At 42.8% G+C, this 20,057-nt stretch overlaps 1 protein-coding gene across 5 annotated transcripts in view; it reads left to right on the top strand.

Annotated features, from left to right (window-relative positions):
• The window catches only part of cunh1orf167 (chromosome unknown C1orf167 homolog), a 37,622-nt gene that overhangs the window by 8,056 nt on the left and 9,509 nt on the right, over positions 1-20,057 (top strand). For 3 of the 5 annotated variants that reach the window (XM_062966729.1, XM_062966730.1, XM_062966727.1), the window contains exons 2-11: positions 951-994; positions 3,415-3,619; positions 5,573-5,724; positions 5,818-5,915; positions 6,428-6,614; positions 11,076-11,296; positions 15,965-16,133; positions 16,996-17,188; positions 18,764-18,906; positions 19,415-19,675. In XM_062966729.1, coding sequence (XP_062822799.1) covers positions 951-994; positions 3,415-3,619; positions 5,573-5,724; positions 5,818-5,915; positions 6,428-6,614; positions 11,076-11,296; positions 15,965-16,133; positions 16,996-17,188; positions 18,764-18,906; positions 19,415-19,675 — 1,673 coding nt within the window. The remainder of the gene's footprint in view (positions 1-950; positions 995-3,414; positions 3,620-5,572; positions 5,725-5,817; positions 5,916-6,427; positions 6,615-11,075; positions 11,297-15,964; positions 16,134-16,995; positions 17,189-18,763; positions 18,907-19,414; positions 19,676-20,057) is intronic. The other 2 variants (XM_062966731.1, XM_062966728.1) reach the window with 2 other exon arrangements.

The following is a 20,057-nucleotide window of genomic DNA, read 5'->3' as shown; positions in this document are numbered from 1 at the left end:
TGTCCCAAAGTTTAGGACAGAGGCCAGGTCAATGACCTTGGAGGGCCTTAGTTTGGGAACCTCTGATCTAGACAATCTCATAAGACCATAGGTAAGCAAAGAAACCTCCAAAGACCATCTAGATGGTTTCATAAGACCATAGGTAAGGAAAGAGACCTCCAAAGACCATCTAAATGGTCTCATAAGACCATAAGTAAGGAAAGGGATCCTCAAAGGCCATCTAGATGATCTCATCAGGCCACCAGAAGACCGTAGATAAGGAAAGGGACCCTCAAAGACCATCTAGATGATCTCATAAGACCATAGGTAAAGAAAGGGGCCCCCGAAGGCCATCTAGATGATCTCATCAGGCCACCAGAAGACCATAGGTAAGGAAAGGGACCCTCAAAGACAATCTGGAGGATCTCATCAGGCCACCAGAAGATCACAGATAAGGAAAGGGACCCTCAAAGGCCATCTATATGGTTTCATCAGGCCATCAGAAGACCATAGATAAGAAAATGGACCCTCAAAGACCATCTAGATGGTTTCATAAGACCATAGGTAAGGAAAGCCCCCCCAAAGGCCATCTAGACAATCTCATAAGACCATAGGTAAGGAAAGTGTCCTCCAAAAGCCATCTAGATGATCTCATAAGGCCGTAGCTAAGCAAAGAGACCTTCAAAGACCATTTAGACTATCTCATAAGGCCATAAGTAAGCAAAGAGACCTCCAAAGACCAGGTAGTCTAAAGTTTAGGACAGGGGCCAGGTCAATGACCTTGGAGAGCCACATCCAGCCCACGAGCCTTAGTTTGGGGACTCCTGTTTTAGAGCCTGGAGATACATAGTTGACCCGGGAGTTGTAGCTATGGAAAAACTTACTCAACCATTATCCATTGTAGTGAGTTCCAGAAATCAGCGAGAGGCATAATGAACGAGATTGAAATGGTCTTTCTCTCCTTCTTGTAGAACCTGGAGTATGATAATGGATCAATGGAGAAAACAAGGAACAGGTGAGATGACAATGTAGGGACACTACTTAGTCCCAGTGTCTCGAATATTATATACAGGCAGTCCTAACTATGAGCCGATTGTAATTCAGAAGTATGTAACTCGGGGACTTGCCTGTAGGTGATTTTGATCTGTCATGTCCAATAGGCATGTGCAATCCATGAAAAAAATGGTTCAATACTTGCTTTGAAAGTAGGGGGCGCTGGTGCTTCGTTTCTAAAGTCATTTCTGAATTTTGAAGCAAAAAGTTCAAAACTTTCCAAAAGTTCTGATTATTTGTATGTACCTCATTAATGGTGGGTGTGCATTTGCATGACATTATTGTCAATGGGGAAATTTGGGGGGCCCTTCTCTCCCTCATTTTTTGAGCTATCCTAATGAAATTTGCTACAGTGGTAGAACACAAAAAATCACTGTTAGCTCACCAAATCTAAGAACATTTGGCTTATCCTCAGATTTTTGTCAAAATGTCAAAGTTTTTATTAAAAAAACATTTTTAATAATAAAAATCTGTTCCTGGTTTGGAAGTGTTATTTCCTGTTTCATTGGGTTTTCTGAGGCTGAGAGTGTGTGAGTTGCCCAAGATTTATTTATTTATTTATTTACAACATTTATATCCCGCCCTTCTCACCCGAGGGGACTCAGGGCGGCTTACAAAAATTGGCAAAATTTAATGCCCAAAATACAATCATAAAAACAAAACAATAACAGATCTATTAATAACAGATCATCCAGTGGGTTTCCATGGCTGAGTGGGAATCAAGCCACAATCGTAGTCCAACTCTCAAACCAGTACACCAGCAGGCCTTGGATATTATGGATACTCATGGTGGATTATGGTATCCAGATTCATGGACTCTTGTAAGCCTTGTACCTTGTGGAACCTTGAACCAAGAAGATGACTGTGTTGGTGGACTTCGTTGCGTTTGTACCCTACTGTGAACCTTCATGAACTGCAAATCCCTGAACGGACCCCCAACTACTGTGTTAGGACTACCCTTGAACTTTGGCTTCTCTGGAAAGAGGACTACGTTTCAGACTTGCTCCTTGGATATTTATCATTGACAGTGTTCATAGATGGATGGATAGATGGAAGGATAGATAGGTAGATAGATAGATAGATAGATAGATAGATAGATAGACAGACAGACAGAGAGAGGTAGAGATAGAACAGAAAAACAAATGGACAGACAGGTAGATATAGAAAAGTATAAATGGATGGATGGATGGACAGAAAGACGTAGAGATAGACAGGCAAAAGACAAATGGACAGCTAGATATAGAAAAGTAGAGATAGATAGATAGTTAGATAGATAGATAGATGTAGAGATGGATTGATGGATGTAAAGATGGATGGATGGATGTAGAGATGGATAGATAGATGTAGAGATGGATGGATGGATGAATGGATGGATGGATGGATGTAGAGATGGATGGATGGATGGATGGATGGATGGATGGATGGATGGATGTAGAGATGGATAGATAGATGTAGAGATGGATGGATGGATGGATGGATGGATGGATGTAGAGATGGATGGATGGATGGATGGATGTAGAGATGGATAGATAGATGTAGAGATGGATGGATGGATGGATGTAGAGATGGATAGATAGATGTAGAGATGGATGGATGGATGGATGGATGTAGAGATGGATGGATGGATGGATGGATGTAGAGATGGATAGATAGATGTAGAGATGGATGGATGGATGGATGTAGAGATGGATAGATAGATGTAGAGATGGATGGATGGATGGATGGATGGATGTAGAGATGGATGGATGGATGGATGGATGGATGGATGGATGGATGGATGGATGGTAGATAGATAGACAGACAGACAGACAGAGAGAGGTAGAGGTAGAACAGAAAAACAAATGGACAGACAGGTAGATATAGAAAAGTATAAATGGATGGATGGATGGACAGAAAGATGTAGAGATAGACAGGCAAAAGACAAATGGACAGCTAGATATAGAAAAATAGAGATAGATAGATAGATAGATAGATAGATAGATAGATAGATAGATAGATAGATAGTTAGATAGATAGATAGATGTAGAGATGGATTGATGGATGTAAAGATGGATGGATGGATGTAGAGATGGATGGATGGATGGATGGATGTAGAGATGGATGGATGTAGAGATGGATGGATATATTAAAGTAGAGATAGATAGATTGATGGATAGATAGATGTAGAGATGGATTGATCTCTACATCCATCCATCTTTGCATCCACTCCTTGTTATAAGTCTTTGCTTTATATTCTTTGGCGGTGAGCTATCTTTATGTTTTGAACTTCAAATGACCGAAGTGTTTATGTTAATGTTTCAAGTAAAATATCTTTGACACAAGCCTAGGTATTGTTTGGTGAACCTCACGCATGATCACAGTTCTAGGTTTTCTCCCTTCCAGGCCTCCGTTGGGGAAACCTTTCCTGGCTTGGCCTGACCATGCCTTCGAGGAGAAGAAGGCTGCTGCCGCCCAGGCTTTATACGAGCGCCACTTGAAACGCAAAGGCTTGGCCGCCTTGCAGTGGGCCGTCCAGCTGAGGAACATCCAGGCGGGTATCGCGCAGAGGAGCCACGCTTTGGCCACCATGGCCGCAAGCTTCCGCCGGGTAAGGAGACCCCTTGGGGAGCCACTGTCGCCCTGAACGAGCACATAAACCCTTCCATTTATTCGATTTCCAGTGACACATCCATCCATCCATCCATCCATCCATCCATCTTTATATCCATTGATCTATCCATTCATCTCTACATCCACCCATCCAGCTCTACATCCATCAATCCATCTCTAAATCCACCCATCAATCTCTACATCCATCAGTCCATCCATCTCTACATCCATCTCTACTTCTATCCATCCATCTCTCCTTCCACCCATTAATATCTACATCCATCAATCCATCCATCTCTCCTTCCATCCATCCATCCATCCATCCATCCATCTCTACATCCATCCATCTCTACATCCATCTCTCCATCCATCCATCCATCCATCCATCCATCCATCTCCCCATCTCTACATCCATCCATCTCTCCATCCATCCATCCATCTATCCATCTCCACATCCATCCATCCATCCATCCATCTCTACATCCATCCATCCATCCATCTGTACATCCATCTCTCCATCCATCCATCCATCCATCCATCCATCCATCCATCCATCTCCCCATCTCTACATCCATCCATCTCTCCATCCATCCATCTATCCATCTCCACATCCATCCATCCATCCATCCATCTCTACATCCATCCATCCATCCATCTGTACATCCATCTCTCCATCCATCCATCCATCCATCCATCCATCCATCCATCCATCTCCCCATCTCTACATCCATCCATCTCTCCATCCATCCATCTATCCATCTCCACATCCATCCATCCATCCATCTCTACATCCATCTATCCATCTCTACATCCATCCATCCATCCATCTCCACATCCATCCATCCATCTACCCATCTCTACATCCATCCATCTCTCCATCCATCCATCTATCCATCTCCACATCCATCCATCCATCCATCCATCCATCCATCCATCTCTACATCCATCTATCCATCTCTACATCCATCCATCTATGACTTCCTTCACGTCAAAGAGTCATTATCTCTGGTAAGGTAAACATGTTGTTTTCCACCACAGAGTTTATCATTGCCTCTAGTTATTGCCAGAGTAATGGTTTGTGTAGTGTGAAATGTTTACTCATTGTTAAAGCTAAAGTGTGTGCAGTGTTTCGGGAAGAATTCCAGTAGAGACATGGTTAAACACATAGAGTTAGATTTACTTACTAGGGTGACACTATGGAGCTTCCAGACATCAGTCAGTAGAAAGGAATGTGGGCAGGCATTAGGTTATCTGATGTGCTTCTTCACTGATCGCCATCAATCTTGCTGGATGTGAGAGTGAGCTTCTCTGGCTGCGTGCTCTGTAAATAGCTGTAAATAAAGTTAATTACCGCCGGGCTTGGCAGACAGCTACGAGTGCATGTGTGCATGTTTGTTCGTGCATCATCAAAGCAGATGCTAGATTGCCGATGGAGGGTAGATTGAGCAGAGAGCTGTGTGTGTCTCAATTAACCCTCGCATCGATAGGTATGGTCTTCTTCTGGTCACCATCAATCTTGCTGAACGTGAGAGTGAGCTTCTCTGGCTAAATGCTCTGTAAATAGCTGTAAATAAAGTTAATTACCGCCGGACTCGGCAGACAGCTACGAGTGCACGTGTGCATATGTTAGGGATTCCTCTTCTTCAGAAGGGGAAGGGGAGCAGGAAAGTGTTCATGAATCTGAGGGTGAGTTGGAATCTGAGGAGGAGGTTTTGCAGTACCCACATTTCAGGAGAGGTGAAAAGAAACAGAGCAGAGACGTCGTTCAGCTAGATTAGCTGCCAAAAATGCAGCTGAGTAATTGGGAACTGCCCTAGCAGCTGTGAGGGGACTCAGGGCTATAAAGCAGAAGCAGGTGCAGCCAGCTCTTGCTGGTAACAAACTGACTCTAATGCCTTTGCTCCCCTTGTGCCTGCTTCGAATCTGCATCTGGTGTCTCCTCCTTTGCCAGTGGCAGGACGCTGCGGCCAAAGAGCACCAGGCGGGGACGTCCAGGCGAGGCCGGGGCCAGCGGTCACCTCCGGAGAGAGAATCAATCGAACAGCATCCCTTTCTCTCCCAGTTATCTCCGGAGCATCGAGACGAAGCGGCCCGGTACAGCAGGTACGTCAGCTCAAGAACAAAGAGAACGTTCTTCACAACACGATTCATCTTAAAAGGTTGGCCACATCTCTTGCTTGTTGTCGTTCTTTTCAGGGCGGAAGGAAGCCTATGGATGCAGCTCCGCCATGTGCCGGAAACAGATGACTTGTGCCGGAAGGCCAAAGCGTTGCGGGACGTGAGGCGATTGGCTGGTAGGCCCTTGTTCGGTGCGATGGGTTTTATCAGGGTGAACAGAAGCCAAGGTTACAATGGGAGTTGTTATTCTCCAAGTCTCCCGATTGCTGTGTTGTCGAAGGCTTTCACGGCCAGGATCATGAGGTTGTTGTATGTTTTCCAGGCTGTCTGGCCATGTTCCAGAAGTATTCTCTCCTGACATTTCGCCCACATCTGTGGCAGGCATCCCCAGAGGTTGTGAGGTCCATAGGTCAGTTGACGCAGGGACTACAAATACACAACACTCACGGGCGCTTAATTCTGTGATGCATTCATAACTACAACATAGGATTCCAGCCAGCCTTCCCATATACATATACCTCACAACCTCTGAGGATGCCTGCCATAGATGTGGGTGAAACGTCAGGAGAGAATGCTTCTGGAACATGGCCACACAGCCCGGAAAACATGCAACAATCTCCCGACCGCCTCCGCCCCGTTGAGGGCCAAGCTTGACCCATAACCACCTCTTTCCCCGCCTCTCCCTCAGCAGCTTTCAGACTGTGGCGCCTTCAAAAAGACCGCCTCGAAAAAGAAGAGGCCCAGGTTCGAGAGGCGCAGACCTTCCTGGAGAAGAAGAGGCTGGCGGAGGCCTTCCAGGCGTGGCGGTCTCGCTTTGGGGAAAGCCAAGGGGCCCGTCTGTTTTCCGCCAAGATCCAGAGAGGGATGATGGGCCGGTGAGCAAAGCTATCCTCGAGTTACAAACACCTGACTTACAAATGACTCCTACTTAAGAATGGGGCTGAGACAATAGGAAGTGACATAAATCTACCCCTCGGGAGGGAAATTCACTCCTGGAAGAGTTATTATCAGGGGAAAATGCTTTAGCTCCAATCCTTGTTTCTATAACAAGCCAGGGGTGCAAGCAACAAAGGAAGCTCCACAGGGGTGTTAACGCTTCCCTATGCTATCCAAAGATAGATAGACAGACAGACAGACAGACAGACAGACAGATAGATAGGAGGGTTGAATGAAAAGTAATGCCTCCACCTTCGTAACTCCTCAATAGATGGCAGTCCTGGTCTGTGGCAGGTTCAGTAGACTCTCCTCTACAGTTCCACTTGAGGGGAAGCCATGGCATTGGACGGTTGTGTTGTTAAAGTGCGAAGTATGGAACCCTGTGCAGACGGGGAAGCCTTAGCATTGAACGATTGTATTGTTAAAGTGCGAAGTATGGAACTCTGGGCAGATGGGGAAGCCTTAGCATTGAACGGTTGTGTTGTTAAAGGGCGAAGTATGGAACCCTGTGCAGCTGGGGAAGCCTTAGCATTGAACGGTTGTGTTGTTAAAGGGCGAAGTATGGAACTCTGTGCAGACGGGGAAGCCTTAGCATTGGACAGTTGTGTTGTTAAAGTGCGAAGTGTGGAACGGACAATGTGACTTAAGCAACGTGCAGTCATTGAATTCTTTACAGCAGAAGGTGTTACCCCAAAGGAGATTAATCAGAGAATGCAAACTGCTTATGGTGATTGTGTTGATGTGAGTCCTGTGTGTTGTTGGGCGAGTAAGTTTAAAGATGTTGAGGTGGGAACATCTGACTTGCGTGACAAACAAAAGAATTGGATGTCCTGCAACAGCAACCACTGAGTTTCAGAAGCAAAAGGTTGACAGATGGATTCAGGATGATCGTCATATCACTCAGAGAGAAATTTTAAGTATCATCAGCATTTCACTGATGATAGCTTTGCTTGGCTATTGGAAGATCTGTGCACAATGTGTTGTCATTGTTGAAGTAGGAATGATTGTATATAGAGAGTTGTTTAAATGTAATTGAGTCATGTATGCAATGTGTGCTGGGGATTGCATCATATACTGTGATTGCATCATGCACTGTCTGCTGTCCACTATGCAAGTGTGTAAAGAGTTAACTGTCTGTTGCATCAGACAGCAGGGGTGATTATAAATAGCTCCTCTCTCTCTGGTTATCTGCTCTCTGCACTCTGTATGTATATCGTCTTGTGAGAGTTTTCCGTTCGTAAGTAAACCTTTTTATAGATAGCAAAAGTCTCCAGCCTCGTTACTGGTGCCAGTGCTTCTACGTGGGTCTTCTGCTGCATGTGTGCTTATCCAAAACGCGCTCTGACAGTGGTTATGGGCCCAGTTTGCCCAGTTTACCCAGTTTGCCCAGCGTTCAGAAGTCCAGCGGAACCCAGAATCCAGAAGGACCAGTGTCTGCAGCTGAACCAGCACCAGAGTTTACTCCAGAACCTGTGACTGTGCCAGACCAGTTTCCAGTGTACCCAGTATACTGACCAGTCTGTGTGGAGCCAGAAGTCTGGGAGCTGAGTGGTGCTGTGTGCTGTGTGGAGGAAGCCGTTCCGGTGAGCCGTGCTTAAGCTGCTTGAGGGGGAGAGTTTTGTCTTCGGAGGAAGCAAACTTTGTCCGCAGCAGCAGAAAAGCCATGATTCGCAGCGGAGCGTGCTGAGCTTCAGAGAGATTTACGAGGCGAAGGTGCAAAGGAAAAGCCATAAAAAGCCATAAATTCCTGTGGTGGTGAGGACTGCCAGGCTGTGCTGAGCGTGTGTTTCGTCAGCTGCTAAAGGCTTTATCTCGGGGAATCGAGGGTCCTCCAGGAAGGCAGAATGGCAAGTTCAAATCCTTTGACTGTTTTTGATAAGTTGAATGATGGAAATTATAAGGAGTGGAGTATTTATGTGAAGCATCTGTTAGTCAGGGAAGGATTACAAAATACTATACTAGGAACGGAACAAGACGCAGTTAAAAATGAGAAAGGACTGGCAACATTGGTTTTGAGTTTAATGCCAAGTCAATTGGTTCATGTGCAGAATTTGCAAACTGCACAGGAGGTATGGAATGTGTTGAAGCAAGTGCATCAGAGACAGAGCACTCTGGGTAAAATGATTTGGACTAAACGCCTTTATAGAACAACATTGGAAGTAGGGGCAGATGTGAGGCAACATGTGAAGAGGATGAAAGATTTGTTTATTGAATGCCAAAACAGAGGTGTTCAGATTGCCAAAGAGCAACAGGCTTATATTATGATGTCCAGCTTAACTGCTGATTGGGATCATCTGTTGCATTCCTTGCAAAATGTGCCAGAAGGAGATCTGAGTCTGGATTTAGTGTGTTCCAGGATCTTGGAAGAAGCTGAGCGTCTGGAGTTTGAGAGAGGAGCCTCGTGTGGGAGAAGTTACCAGAGCGAGGGGGAGTCAACTCCAGAGACGACGAGCCAGACAGCTGCTTGTGCGAGTGTGAGAGCTGTAAGGAGATGTTTTATTTGCAACAGGCCAGACCATTTAGCAAGAAATTGCCAGAGCCGAGGAAGACATCAAAGAGGACGCCAAACCAGAGGTGGACACAAGAGGAGTGGACTGAACAACAATCCTGAGCCGAGAGTTTTGATGGCTGCAAATGAAGATGGAGACAGCGAAAGAAGTAACAAATGGGTTTTGGACTCAGGGGCCACTTCACCATATAACAAATGATATTTCTCTGTTGAGAGATGTACAAGATTTGGAAGCAGCAAGTGTAACATTAAAATTGTATTGGGAGAAAGTTTTGTATGTGCCAGAAATGAAGACAAATTTGTTAAGCGTAGCCACATTGACTGATCAACAGTTTAAAGTGTTCTTTAAAGGAATTTATTGTTATGTTCATGATAGGGAAGGAAAATTGGTTGGCAAAGGAGTAAAAAGAAACAGAATGTATGAAATGTTTGAAAAAGTGAACAACATTGATGGAGAAAATGTAGAAGTTATGTGTGTAGGAGGTCAAATTCAACATGATCGTTGTATGCATTTATTCCACCGAGTGATGGGTCATGCTAGTATGGAAACATTAAAGAAGACACTCAATTTGTGCCCTAATTATAAAATGGAGTCATGTAACTATGATTTAGATTGTGCCATATGTAATGAAGTAAAGAAAGAGCCTGTAAAATTTTACAAGAGATCTAAAATAAGTGTGGATGGCATGTTTGAGAAGGCACATGTACATATTGAGGGACCTTTTGACAAAAGTACTGGTGGATCTAAATATATGGTGCTTATTGTAGAAAGAATGAGCAGATTTGGTTATGCATATTTCTTTGCAGACTTATCAGAAGCAACTAAAAAACTGAGCGATTGGCTAAATTTGGTAGAAAAGGTGTATGAAAAGAAATTGGACACTTTAATAATTGACAAAGGTGCAGGAGTCTGTGGCAGTGAATTTAAAGCATTGTTAAGGTCAAAGTATATTAATTGGATTGAAATTGAACAAATGAAAGGTGAAGAAGGTGTTGCTGAAAAAAGAGCACAGCTATTAAATGTGATGAAATTGTGTATGTTTAAAGACAGCCATATAGCTAACAACTATTGGCCAGAAGTGTTACACACATGTAATCGCCAATCATAACAACCCATAAAACGGGCCAGCCATAAAACTTCAATTACCCTCTGGTATGTGAAAGCCCCAATATAAGTGGGCCAAAGAGAAGGTTCTGGTATTAAATCTGTTGGAATCTACCAGCGTGTCTTGGTGCTTTGTTCCTTTGGAAGACTGACCCACAGCACAACTGAGAGAAGAGAACCCAATATGGGTCCTGTGAGACGCCGGTTGCGGAAACCGAGTGTTGACTTCTTCCGTGACAGCTTCAGAAAACTTGTTCATCATTGGTAGAAATGTATCCAATTGTCTGGTGATGATGTGGAAGAGCGAATAGTGGTCGTTAAAGAGCACATTCTAAGGATTATTTCTGCGTTTGATTTATAATAATAATAATAATAATAATAATTTTATTCTTATATCCCGCCCCATCTCCCCGGAGGGACTCGGGGCGGCTTACATGGGGCCATGCCCAGACACGACAGCACAAATCAGATAAAACATTAAACCGAGCAGTAAAACTTCAACATGATTAAAAACAGTCATAAAAGTCAATATTTATTAAAATATTCCCATCCAAACCCAAGTAACGAAGGTGGAGGCATTAATTTTCATTCAACCCTCGTAGATATGTGGCTGGAGTTACACTTGGAAATGTCCCTCTTCCGATTGACAAACAAATTCAGCTTAAGAACAAACCTTGTTCGTAAGGTGGGGACTGCCTGTAATGGCTATGACCATGACCGTCCAAGATGGGACCCGAAGCGGGATATAAATAAATAGAGTAATTATCCATTTCTTTTCCCCCCAAGGTGTGATGGCCCCCCTTTCTTTGTCTCCTCCACCCCAAGGTGCTTCGAAGCTTGGAAAGGCTTTGCGAGGAGAGAGGCGCTGAGCCATCAGGGCCTGGAGCTTCTCCGGTTGCGCTCTCTGCGCCTCTGTTTCCGTCAGTGGAGCCGGATGGTGGAGGCCAAGGAGAAGAGCCGGGGAGCGCTACTCGAACTCCTCGCCCTGAAGCAGAGGCGGTCTTACGGTGAGGAAGTCTAGCTTTCGGGAGAAATGTATCCACACTAGTACAAACCAGGTGTGGGACCAAGGCTAGGTGAGGCTTTGGCTCTCCGAATTTCCCAGTTTAGCAGTGGAACGTACAGATGAACAATGGGGTCTGGGTTAGAGTCTTTGAAATCTCTAGTAGGCTTTCTGGAGTCTCCTCGTGAAGAGAAAAAGTGGGGTATAACTAAACAACAACCACAACAACAACAATAATACAAATTTGGGGATCATTTGGTTTCTAAGTTGGATGGATTGTTTTTATTTAATATATATATATATATATATATATATATATATATATATATATATACACACACACACAATAATTTAAAAATATATAATATACTAGCTGTGCCCTGCCACGCGTTGCTGTGGCGAAGTATGGTGGTATGGGAAATAAAGTATTTTATATTATCTGCTTAGAACTGGATTATATGAGGCCCCTTCTACACAGCTGTATAAAATGCACACTGAAGTAGATTATATGGCAGTGTGGACTCAAGATAATCCAGTTTAAAGCAAATAATATAAGATTATAAATGGGTTATATAGCTGAGTCTGCACTGCCATATAATCCAGTGAAAAATCAGATAATCTGTATCTTATAGGCAGTGTGGAAGAGGCCTGAGGCCTAACTCTGCCTATCTCCTGGGCTGAGTGAGTTGCTAGGAGACCAAGTGGGTGGAGCTTAGCCTTGTAACTGGCAGCAATTGGATAAAAAACAATTATTCCTCTCTTTCTAATTAGGACTTTATTTTTCTTTTCTTTTTGTTGTATGAACGTAGAGGCATGGATGACGGGTTGTGTTGCCAAGTTTAGTGTTTCTGGGATGTGTCGTTTTGTTGTTTTGTCCTAGGCCAAATTTTTTAAATCCTTTTATATATATAGATATACTACATATATATAATATACAATAATTTATAAATATATAATATATTGTATATACTTATAATATTGATAATACAGTAGAGTCTCATCCAAGCTAAACGGGCCGGCAGAAGCTTGGATAAGCGAATATCTTGGATAATAAGGAGGGATTCAGGAAAAGCCTATTAAACATTAAATTAGGTTATGATTTTACAAATTTAGCACCAAAACATCATGTTAGACAACAAATTTGACAGAAAATGTAGTTCAATACACAGTAATGTTATGTTGTAATTAATGTATTTATGAATTTAGCACCAAAATGTCACAATATATTGAAAACATTGACTACAAAAATGGCTTGGATAATCCAGAGGCTTGGATAAACGAGACTTGGATTAGTGAGACTCTACTGTAATATTATAATGTAATACAATATTATACTAATAATAATACAATATAATAATATTAATTATATATTATATATTAAATGTAATAAAGTAGAGTCTCACTTATCCAACATAAGCGGGCCGGCAGAACGTTAGATAAGCGAATATGTTGGATAATAAGGAGGGATTAAGGAAAAGCCTATTAACATCAAATTAGGTTATGATTTTACAAATTAAGCACCAAAACATCATGTTATACAACAAATTTGACAGAAAAAGTAGTTCAATAGGCAGTAATGTCATGTTGTAATTACTGTATTTACGAATTTAGCACCAAAATATCACGATGTATTGAAAACATTGACTACAAAAATGGCTTGGTTAATCTAGAAGCTTGGATAAGCGAGGCTTATAATATTGATAATAATCATGTAATACAATATTATACTAATAATAATAATAATACAATATAATAATCTATATATATAAAATGATAAAGTTGTTTGCGCAGTGACTATAACAACAAAACTAAACATCCTAGAAATACGAAATTTGGCAACACAATGCAAAAGCCTTGCCTCCAGGTTACAACAACACAACCACACCACAAAACCACAATCCAGACCCACAAAACTCACAACAACGCATCATGCAATAACAACACAACTAAACGCCCCAGAAATACAAAACTTGGCAACACAATGCAAAAGCCTTGCCTCCCAGTTGTAACAACACAACCACACCACAAAACCACACAGGACCCACAAAACTCACAACAACGCATCGTGACTATAACAACACAACTAAACGCCCCAGAAATACGAAACTTGGCAACACAACGCAAAAGCCTTCCCTCCAGGTTGTAACAACACAGCCACACCACAAAACCACAATCTGGACCCATAAAACTCACAACAACGCATCGTGACTATAACAACACAACTAAACGCCCCAGAAATACAAAACTTGGCACACAACTAAACGCCCCAGAAATATAAAACATAACAACACAATGCAAAAGCCTTGCCTCCCGGTTGTAACAACACAACCACAGCACAAAACCACAATCCGGACCCACAAAACTCACAACAATGCATCGTGACTATAACAACACAACTAAACGTCCCAGAAATACGAAACTTGGCACACAACGAAACACTCCAGAAACATTAAACTTGACAACACAATGCAAAAACCTCGCCTCCCGGTTGTAACAACACAACCACACCACAAAACCACAATCCGGACCCACAAAACTCACAACAATGCATCGTTACTATAACAACACAACTAAATGCCCCAGAAATACGAAACTTGGCACACAACTAAATGCCCCAGAAATACAAAACTTGACAACACAACATAAAAGCCTTTTCTCCCAGTTGTAACAACACAACTACACCACAAAACCACAATCCGGACCCACAAAACTCACAACAACGCATCGTGACTATAACACAACTAAACACCCCAGAAATACAAAATTTGACAACACAACGCAAAAGCCTTGCCTCCCAGTTGTAAGAACACAACCACAACACAAAACCACAATCCAGACCCACAAAACTCACAACAACGCATCATGACTATAACAACACAACTAAACGCCCCAGAAATACAAAACTTGGCAAAACAATGCAAAAGCCTTGCCTCCCGGTTGTAACAACACAACCACACCACAAAACCACACCAGACCCACAAAACTCACAGCAACGCATCATGACTATAACAACACAACTAAACGCCCCAGAAATATGAAACTTGGCACACAACTAAATGCCGCAGAAATACAAAACTTGGCAACACAACACAAAAGCCTTGCCTCTCAGTTGTAACAACATAACCACACCACAAAACCACAATCCGGACCCACAAAACTCACAACAACGCATTGTGACTATAACAAATACAAAATTTGACAACACAACTTATCCACCTCCCCAGTCCCTACATTCAGACTTGGCCTCCAAAAAAACAATTACAATAATAACAATGACAACAACAACAAGAATCAACACCATCACAGGCAAGAAACAGCCAGGCACTGAGGCTGAGAGGCCAGTTAGTGCTACACTGGGCCTCCAAAAAACAATACAGTAGCATCTAACTTATCCAACCTTCATGACCACTACAACAACAATAATAATAAACACCTACACAGGCAAAACAAAAAAAGACTATTGTACCACAATAAAAATATAAACCACACTCAGCAGAATCAGACATTACAATTAACAACAAACCAAAGACAACAGGGATCTCAAAGCAATTATCAATCAACACAAAAATTGAAGAAGGTAACAGACTTCAAATACTACTATTAATGTGAGTATAAAGAAGGTGGAGGTCACAGCATAAATACAACCTAATGTAGACTGACCAACACCACCAGACTAAGCCACAGCAACGCGTGGCCGGGCACAGCTAGTATTAATTATATATTATATATTAAATGTAATATTACTAATAATATTACCATATAATGATATAGTACAATATAGTAATTTAATGCTTATATTGTGCTATACTAATAATATATTGTATGTACATTTGATTTATAAGCTGCTCTGAGTCCCCTTCGGGGTGAGAAGAGCGGGATATAAATGTAGTAAATAAATAAATTGTCCACTAAAATATATACACTTCATATATACAGGCAGTCCTTGAGTTACAAACATCTGACTTTCAAATGACTCACAGTTGAGAACAAGGGCGAGACAACAGGAAGTGGGGAAAATCTTCCCCTCAGAAGGGAAATTCACTCCTAGAAGAGTTATTATCAGGGAAAAAGCTTTAGCTCCAGTCCTTGTTTCTACAACAAGCCAAATTTTCCAAAATTCAATGTTCACAGGGAGAGAAAGTGAGGCGAAACATTACAGGGGGTGTTAACCCTTCCCTATGTGATCCAAAGCGGATATATATATATATATATATATATATATATAGAGAGAGAGAGAGAGAGAGAGAGAGAGAGAGAGAGAGAGAGAGAGAGAAAGGAAAGCGAGAGAGAGAGAGGCTGGATTTACACTTAAAAATATACCTGTTCCAACGTACATATAAATTCAACATAAGAACAAACCTACAAAACCTATCTTGTTTGTAACTTGGGGACTTCCTGTGGTCCACAATCCACGATCCAAAATCCAAGGCTCCGTCCATCTTTCAAGAACCAAGACTCAATAGAGAACCTCAGGCTGCAGCTCCCAAAACTGACGTTGCTCCCAGAAACTAGCTATTTCCAAAGAGATAGCTCTTTGGTAGTAGCTAACGTCGTACTTTGGTCCTCTTGTCAAACCTGCAGAACAAATCTTGTTTGTAACTTGAGTGAGCTCACACAGGTCTTGTGAATGGGGCAAGCCTTGGTTCGCATGGGTTCTCTCCTTCTCTTCCAGCCCGGTTCACCTTTGCTCCTGGTTCTTACATCGTCCAGCCCTGTTTGGCAACGACAAGATGGTCCCAAAGGAAAGGAGGGGACACTCTGGACAGCCTTCTCCACGCTTTGGCCTTACAAGCGGCCTTTCAGACGTGGAGGACCAGGCAACAAGAAGCCCAATTGGCCACGTAAGGGCTTGACTGCTTGACCTCTGTCAACAGGCACCAAAAATCTATCTATCTATACTTTTCTATCTCTACCTGTCTTTCTGCCATGTATCTATCCATGTATCTATCGATCTCTACTTTACTATATCTACCTCTGTCTATTTGTCTTCCTGTTTATCTCTACTTCCGTCTGCCTTCTAGCTGTCAATCTGTCTGTCTATCCATCCATCCATGTATCCATGTATCTCTTTCTCTGCCTGTGTCTACTTTTCTATATCCACCTGTCTGTCCATTTGTCTTTCTGTCTATCTCTACCTCTGTCCATCTGTATATCCATCCATCCATCTGTCCATCTATCCATCCATCCATATATCCATCCATCTATCCATCTGTCCATCCATCTGTCCATCCGTCTGTCCATCCATCCATCTGTCCATCCGTCTGTACATCTGTCTGTACATCCATCCATCCTTTCATCCACCCATATATCCATTCATCTGTCCATCTGTCTGTCCATCCATCCATTCATCCATATATCCATCCATCCATATATCCATCCATCTATCCGTCCATCTATCTATCCATCCCTCTATCCATATATCCACCCATCTATCCATCCATCTATCTATCCATCTATCTATCCATCCATCCATTCATATATCCATCCATCTGTCCATCCGTCTGTCCATCCATCCATCCATCCATGTATCCATCTGTCCATCCATCCATCCTTTCATCCATCCATCCATATATCCATCCATCCATATATCCATCCATCTGTCCATCCGTCTGTACATCCATCCATCCATATATCCATATATCCATCCATCTGTCTATCTGTCCATCCATCCTTCCATCCCAACTCTTTTTCACCTTCTTCCAGGTTGTTTGGCCGAGACGTGGAGCGGCGCCACCTGCGGGGCTGTTGGGAGCTTTGGCGCTGGAAGGCCCTCTCTGTGAATGCAGTGGGACTGGACTCTGAGGACCGACCCTTGACCTCGCCGGACCTTTCGGAGCTGTCGCTCTCTTCCGGCTTCCACAGCGGAGGGGTGGCGGCACTTCCTTCATTGGGAAAGGTGAGAGGTTCACACTTGGGACCACAGGGTAGCCGTTAGGATTGTGCAGATTTTGTTTTTAATTCGTATTTCATATCAAATTTGTTAAATTTGTGCATATGAAGCCCCCTGTGGCAGGGAATGTGAAATGCCCTGCCCTGAACTACATTTCCCAGAATGCAGTGCTCAGGTTCAGAAAGCTCCAATGAGGGCTGCAGCGGCCAGCCGTTTAGAGTCAGTCTAATAATAACCTATATATAAAAAAATGCAATGTGCATTTTTCCCATGGAGTAAACAACAAAACCACTGGACCAAATCACACCAAATTTGGCCACAAAAGACATAGTCAGCCAATCTGCATCTTTCAATAAAAAACCTAGAAAAATAAAGTCCAAATTACAGAGGACAAGGAAGAGCCGTTCTCCCCCTGGCTACTTGTCAGAAGGGTAGGCCCCGCCCCCTTCATGTCATAGAAACCCCGTCAGCCACAATGGTGCCCAGGGAACAGGTAGGGTTCACTTAGGCCTCTTCCACACTGCCTATAAAATACAGGATATAACATATACTAACTACCACCGATTCCTCGATACTTTATTTCCCATACCACCACACTTCGCCACAGCAACGCGTGGCTGGGCACAGCTAGTAATAAATAAAATGACTGAATCTGCAAAGAGGACTAAAGCAAGTAAGTCATAGTATAAATCTGTGCTAAGTTGAAGTTATGTGGTTAACTGTGTATCATAAAGGCAAACAGGCATTCAAGGGACTGCGGTTGTGACTTTTTGGGGGGGATACATGGTTTTTAAAATCCCCAAAAATCAGTCGATCTGTGAATCTTTCTGAAACTTCTGGGGATTGATGCCCTGGTTATCTTGTGCATTGTATATCAAATTCAACGAGATAGCTCTTGTAGTTTTTTTTAATTAAAAAAATGTTGTTTATAAAAAAATTGAAAATTCCCCAAAAATATGTGGATAAGTGAAACATTCTGAAATTTGGTGGGCTCACAATGGTCATTGGGTTCTACCATTGTACCAAGTTTCATCCCAATAGCTTTAAAAAGGAGGGAGAGAGGAGCCCCTGAAGTTTCCCCAATTAGAGTAATTATGCGGAATTTCGTTACTCTCGTTATAGTAATGAATTTTTCACTAACTCTCCTTTAGAAACATTTTGGAAATGAAATGCCAGCGCCCCCCAGTTTTGGAATTCTGAACCATTTTTAATGGATCGAATATCTGAAATAGTTACCTGGTTTGGGAAATGGCTGGAGGGATTCTGCTAGCCGGATCATAGAGAGGTGTTACATATCAATAAGTATACTTACTTAGAAACAAAGCGCCAGTGCCATCCTGTTATAGTAATGATTTTGAACCATTTTTAATGGATCAGATATCTCTAATAGTTACCTGGTTCGGGAAATGGCTGGAGGGATTCTGCAAACCGGATTACATTTCACTAAGTATACTTACTTTAGAAACAAAGAGCCAGTGCCACCCTGTTTTGTAATGATTTTTGAACCAGATTTAATGGATCGCAAATCTCTTTTCGCCATTGACATGACTTTACAGGCATCTCTTTATTCTTCTCACATAGGGGAGCAGTCGGGAAAGCAGCAGCCGCGCAAGCTTCTCTTCCTGGGCCGCAATGGAAGATTCGGGGCTTTTTCACGACAATTCTCCATCTTTGGAAGATATCATCAACGCCGCCCTCGAATGCCGAGCGACTTCTACTCTGAGGTGAGTCCTTTATGGAAGTCTCTTTCTCGGCCTTGGAGCAAAGGTAATGGCAAACGTCTTCGTAATAAGTGACGAGAAAACTCGGAGAAGCAGTTCCATTTGGCGGGAAGCCTTAGCATTGAACGGTTGTGTTGTTAAAGTGCGAAGTATGGAACCCTGTGCAGATGGTTGGTCTGCAGGTTCTAAGGATTTATTTTTATTAAGTAACTCTATTTTATTTTATAAAATTTATCTTGATAAGATTACCCTAAAGAGAAATAATAATAATAATCATCATCACCATCACCATCATCACTTATATCCCGCTTCATCTCCCCAAGGGACTCGGGCGGCTCACAATATGAATAAATACAAACATTAGTGCCTTATTTAACTTACTACATAGATTTTTATTAAGCTGTATCAAGCTTTGTTGTTTGGTTCAGTATGGTGATATAACCTAAGGGCTAATCAATAACATTTATTGATTTGTTATACTAATAATGGTCTTTTTCAATTCGTCCCACAGGGAGAATCGCTTCCAAACGTTGAGGTTTCACAACCCAGGTGGCGAGGGGAAAGCCAACTTGGCCAATCTGAGGCAGACGAGATGCGGAGACAATGCAACGGAGGTCAATAGCAGAGACCCGAGTGCGAATTTGCCGTGGGCAGAACCTCTCCCAGGGCCACAAGATCAGAAGAGAGTCCTAGCGAAATACTTTGGACTTTGGTCGGCCTCAGCGCATCAAAACCAGGAGGCTTCTCAGCAATGGAGACAACTCCTGACCCGGTAAGGATGGATGGATGGATGGATAGATGGATGAAGGGATGGACAGATGGATGGATGGATAGATGGATGAAGGGATGGACAGATGGATGGATGGATGGATGGATGGACGGATGGATGGATAGATGGATGGATGGATGGATGGATAGATGGATGAAGGGATGGACAGATGGATGGATGGACAGATGGATGGATGGATGGAGGGATGGATGAAGGGATGGACAGATGGATGGATGGATGGATGGATAGATGGATGGATGGATGGATGGAGGGATGGATGAAGGGATGGACAGATGGATGGATGGAGGGATGGAGGGATGGACAGATGGATGGATGGACAGATGGATGGATGGAGGGATGGAGGGATGGATGGATGGATGGATGG

This window comes from Anolis carolinensis, unplaced genomic scaffold, assembly GCF_035594765.1.
Source record: "Anolis carolinensis isolate JA03-04 unplaced genomic scaffold, rAnoCar3.1.pri scaffold_28, whole genome shotgun sequence".
NCBI classification, from domain to species: domain Eukaryota; kingdom Metazoa; phylum Chordata; class Lepidosauria; order Squamata; family Dactyloidae; genus Anolis; species Anolis carolinensis.
The sequence above is the reverse complement of the archived record's forward strand: the minus strand, read 5'-3'. Positions and strand labels throughout refer to the sequence as shown.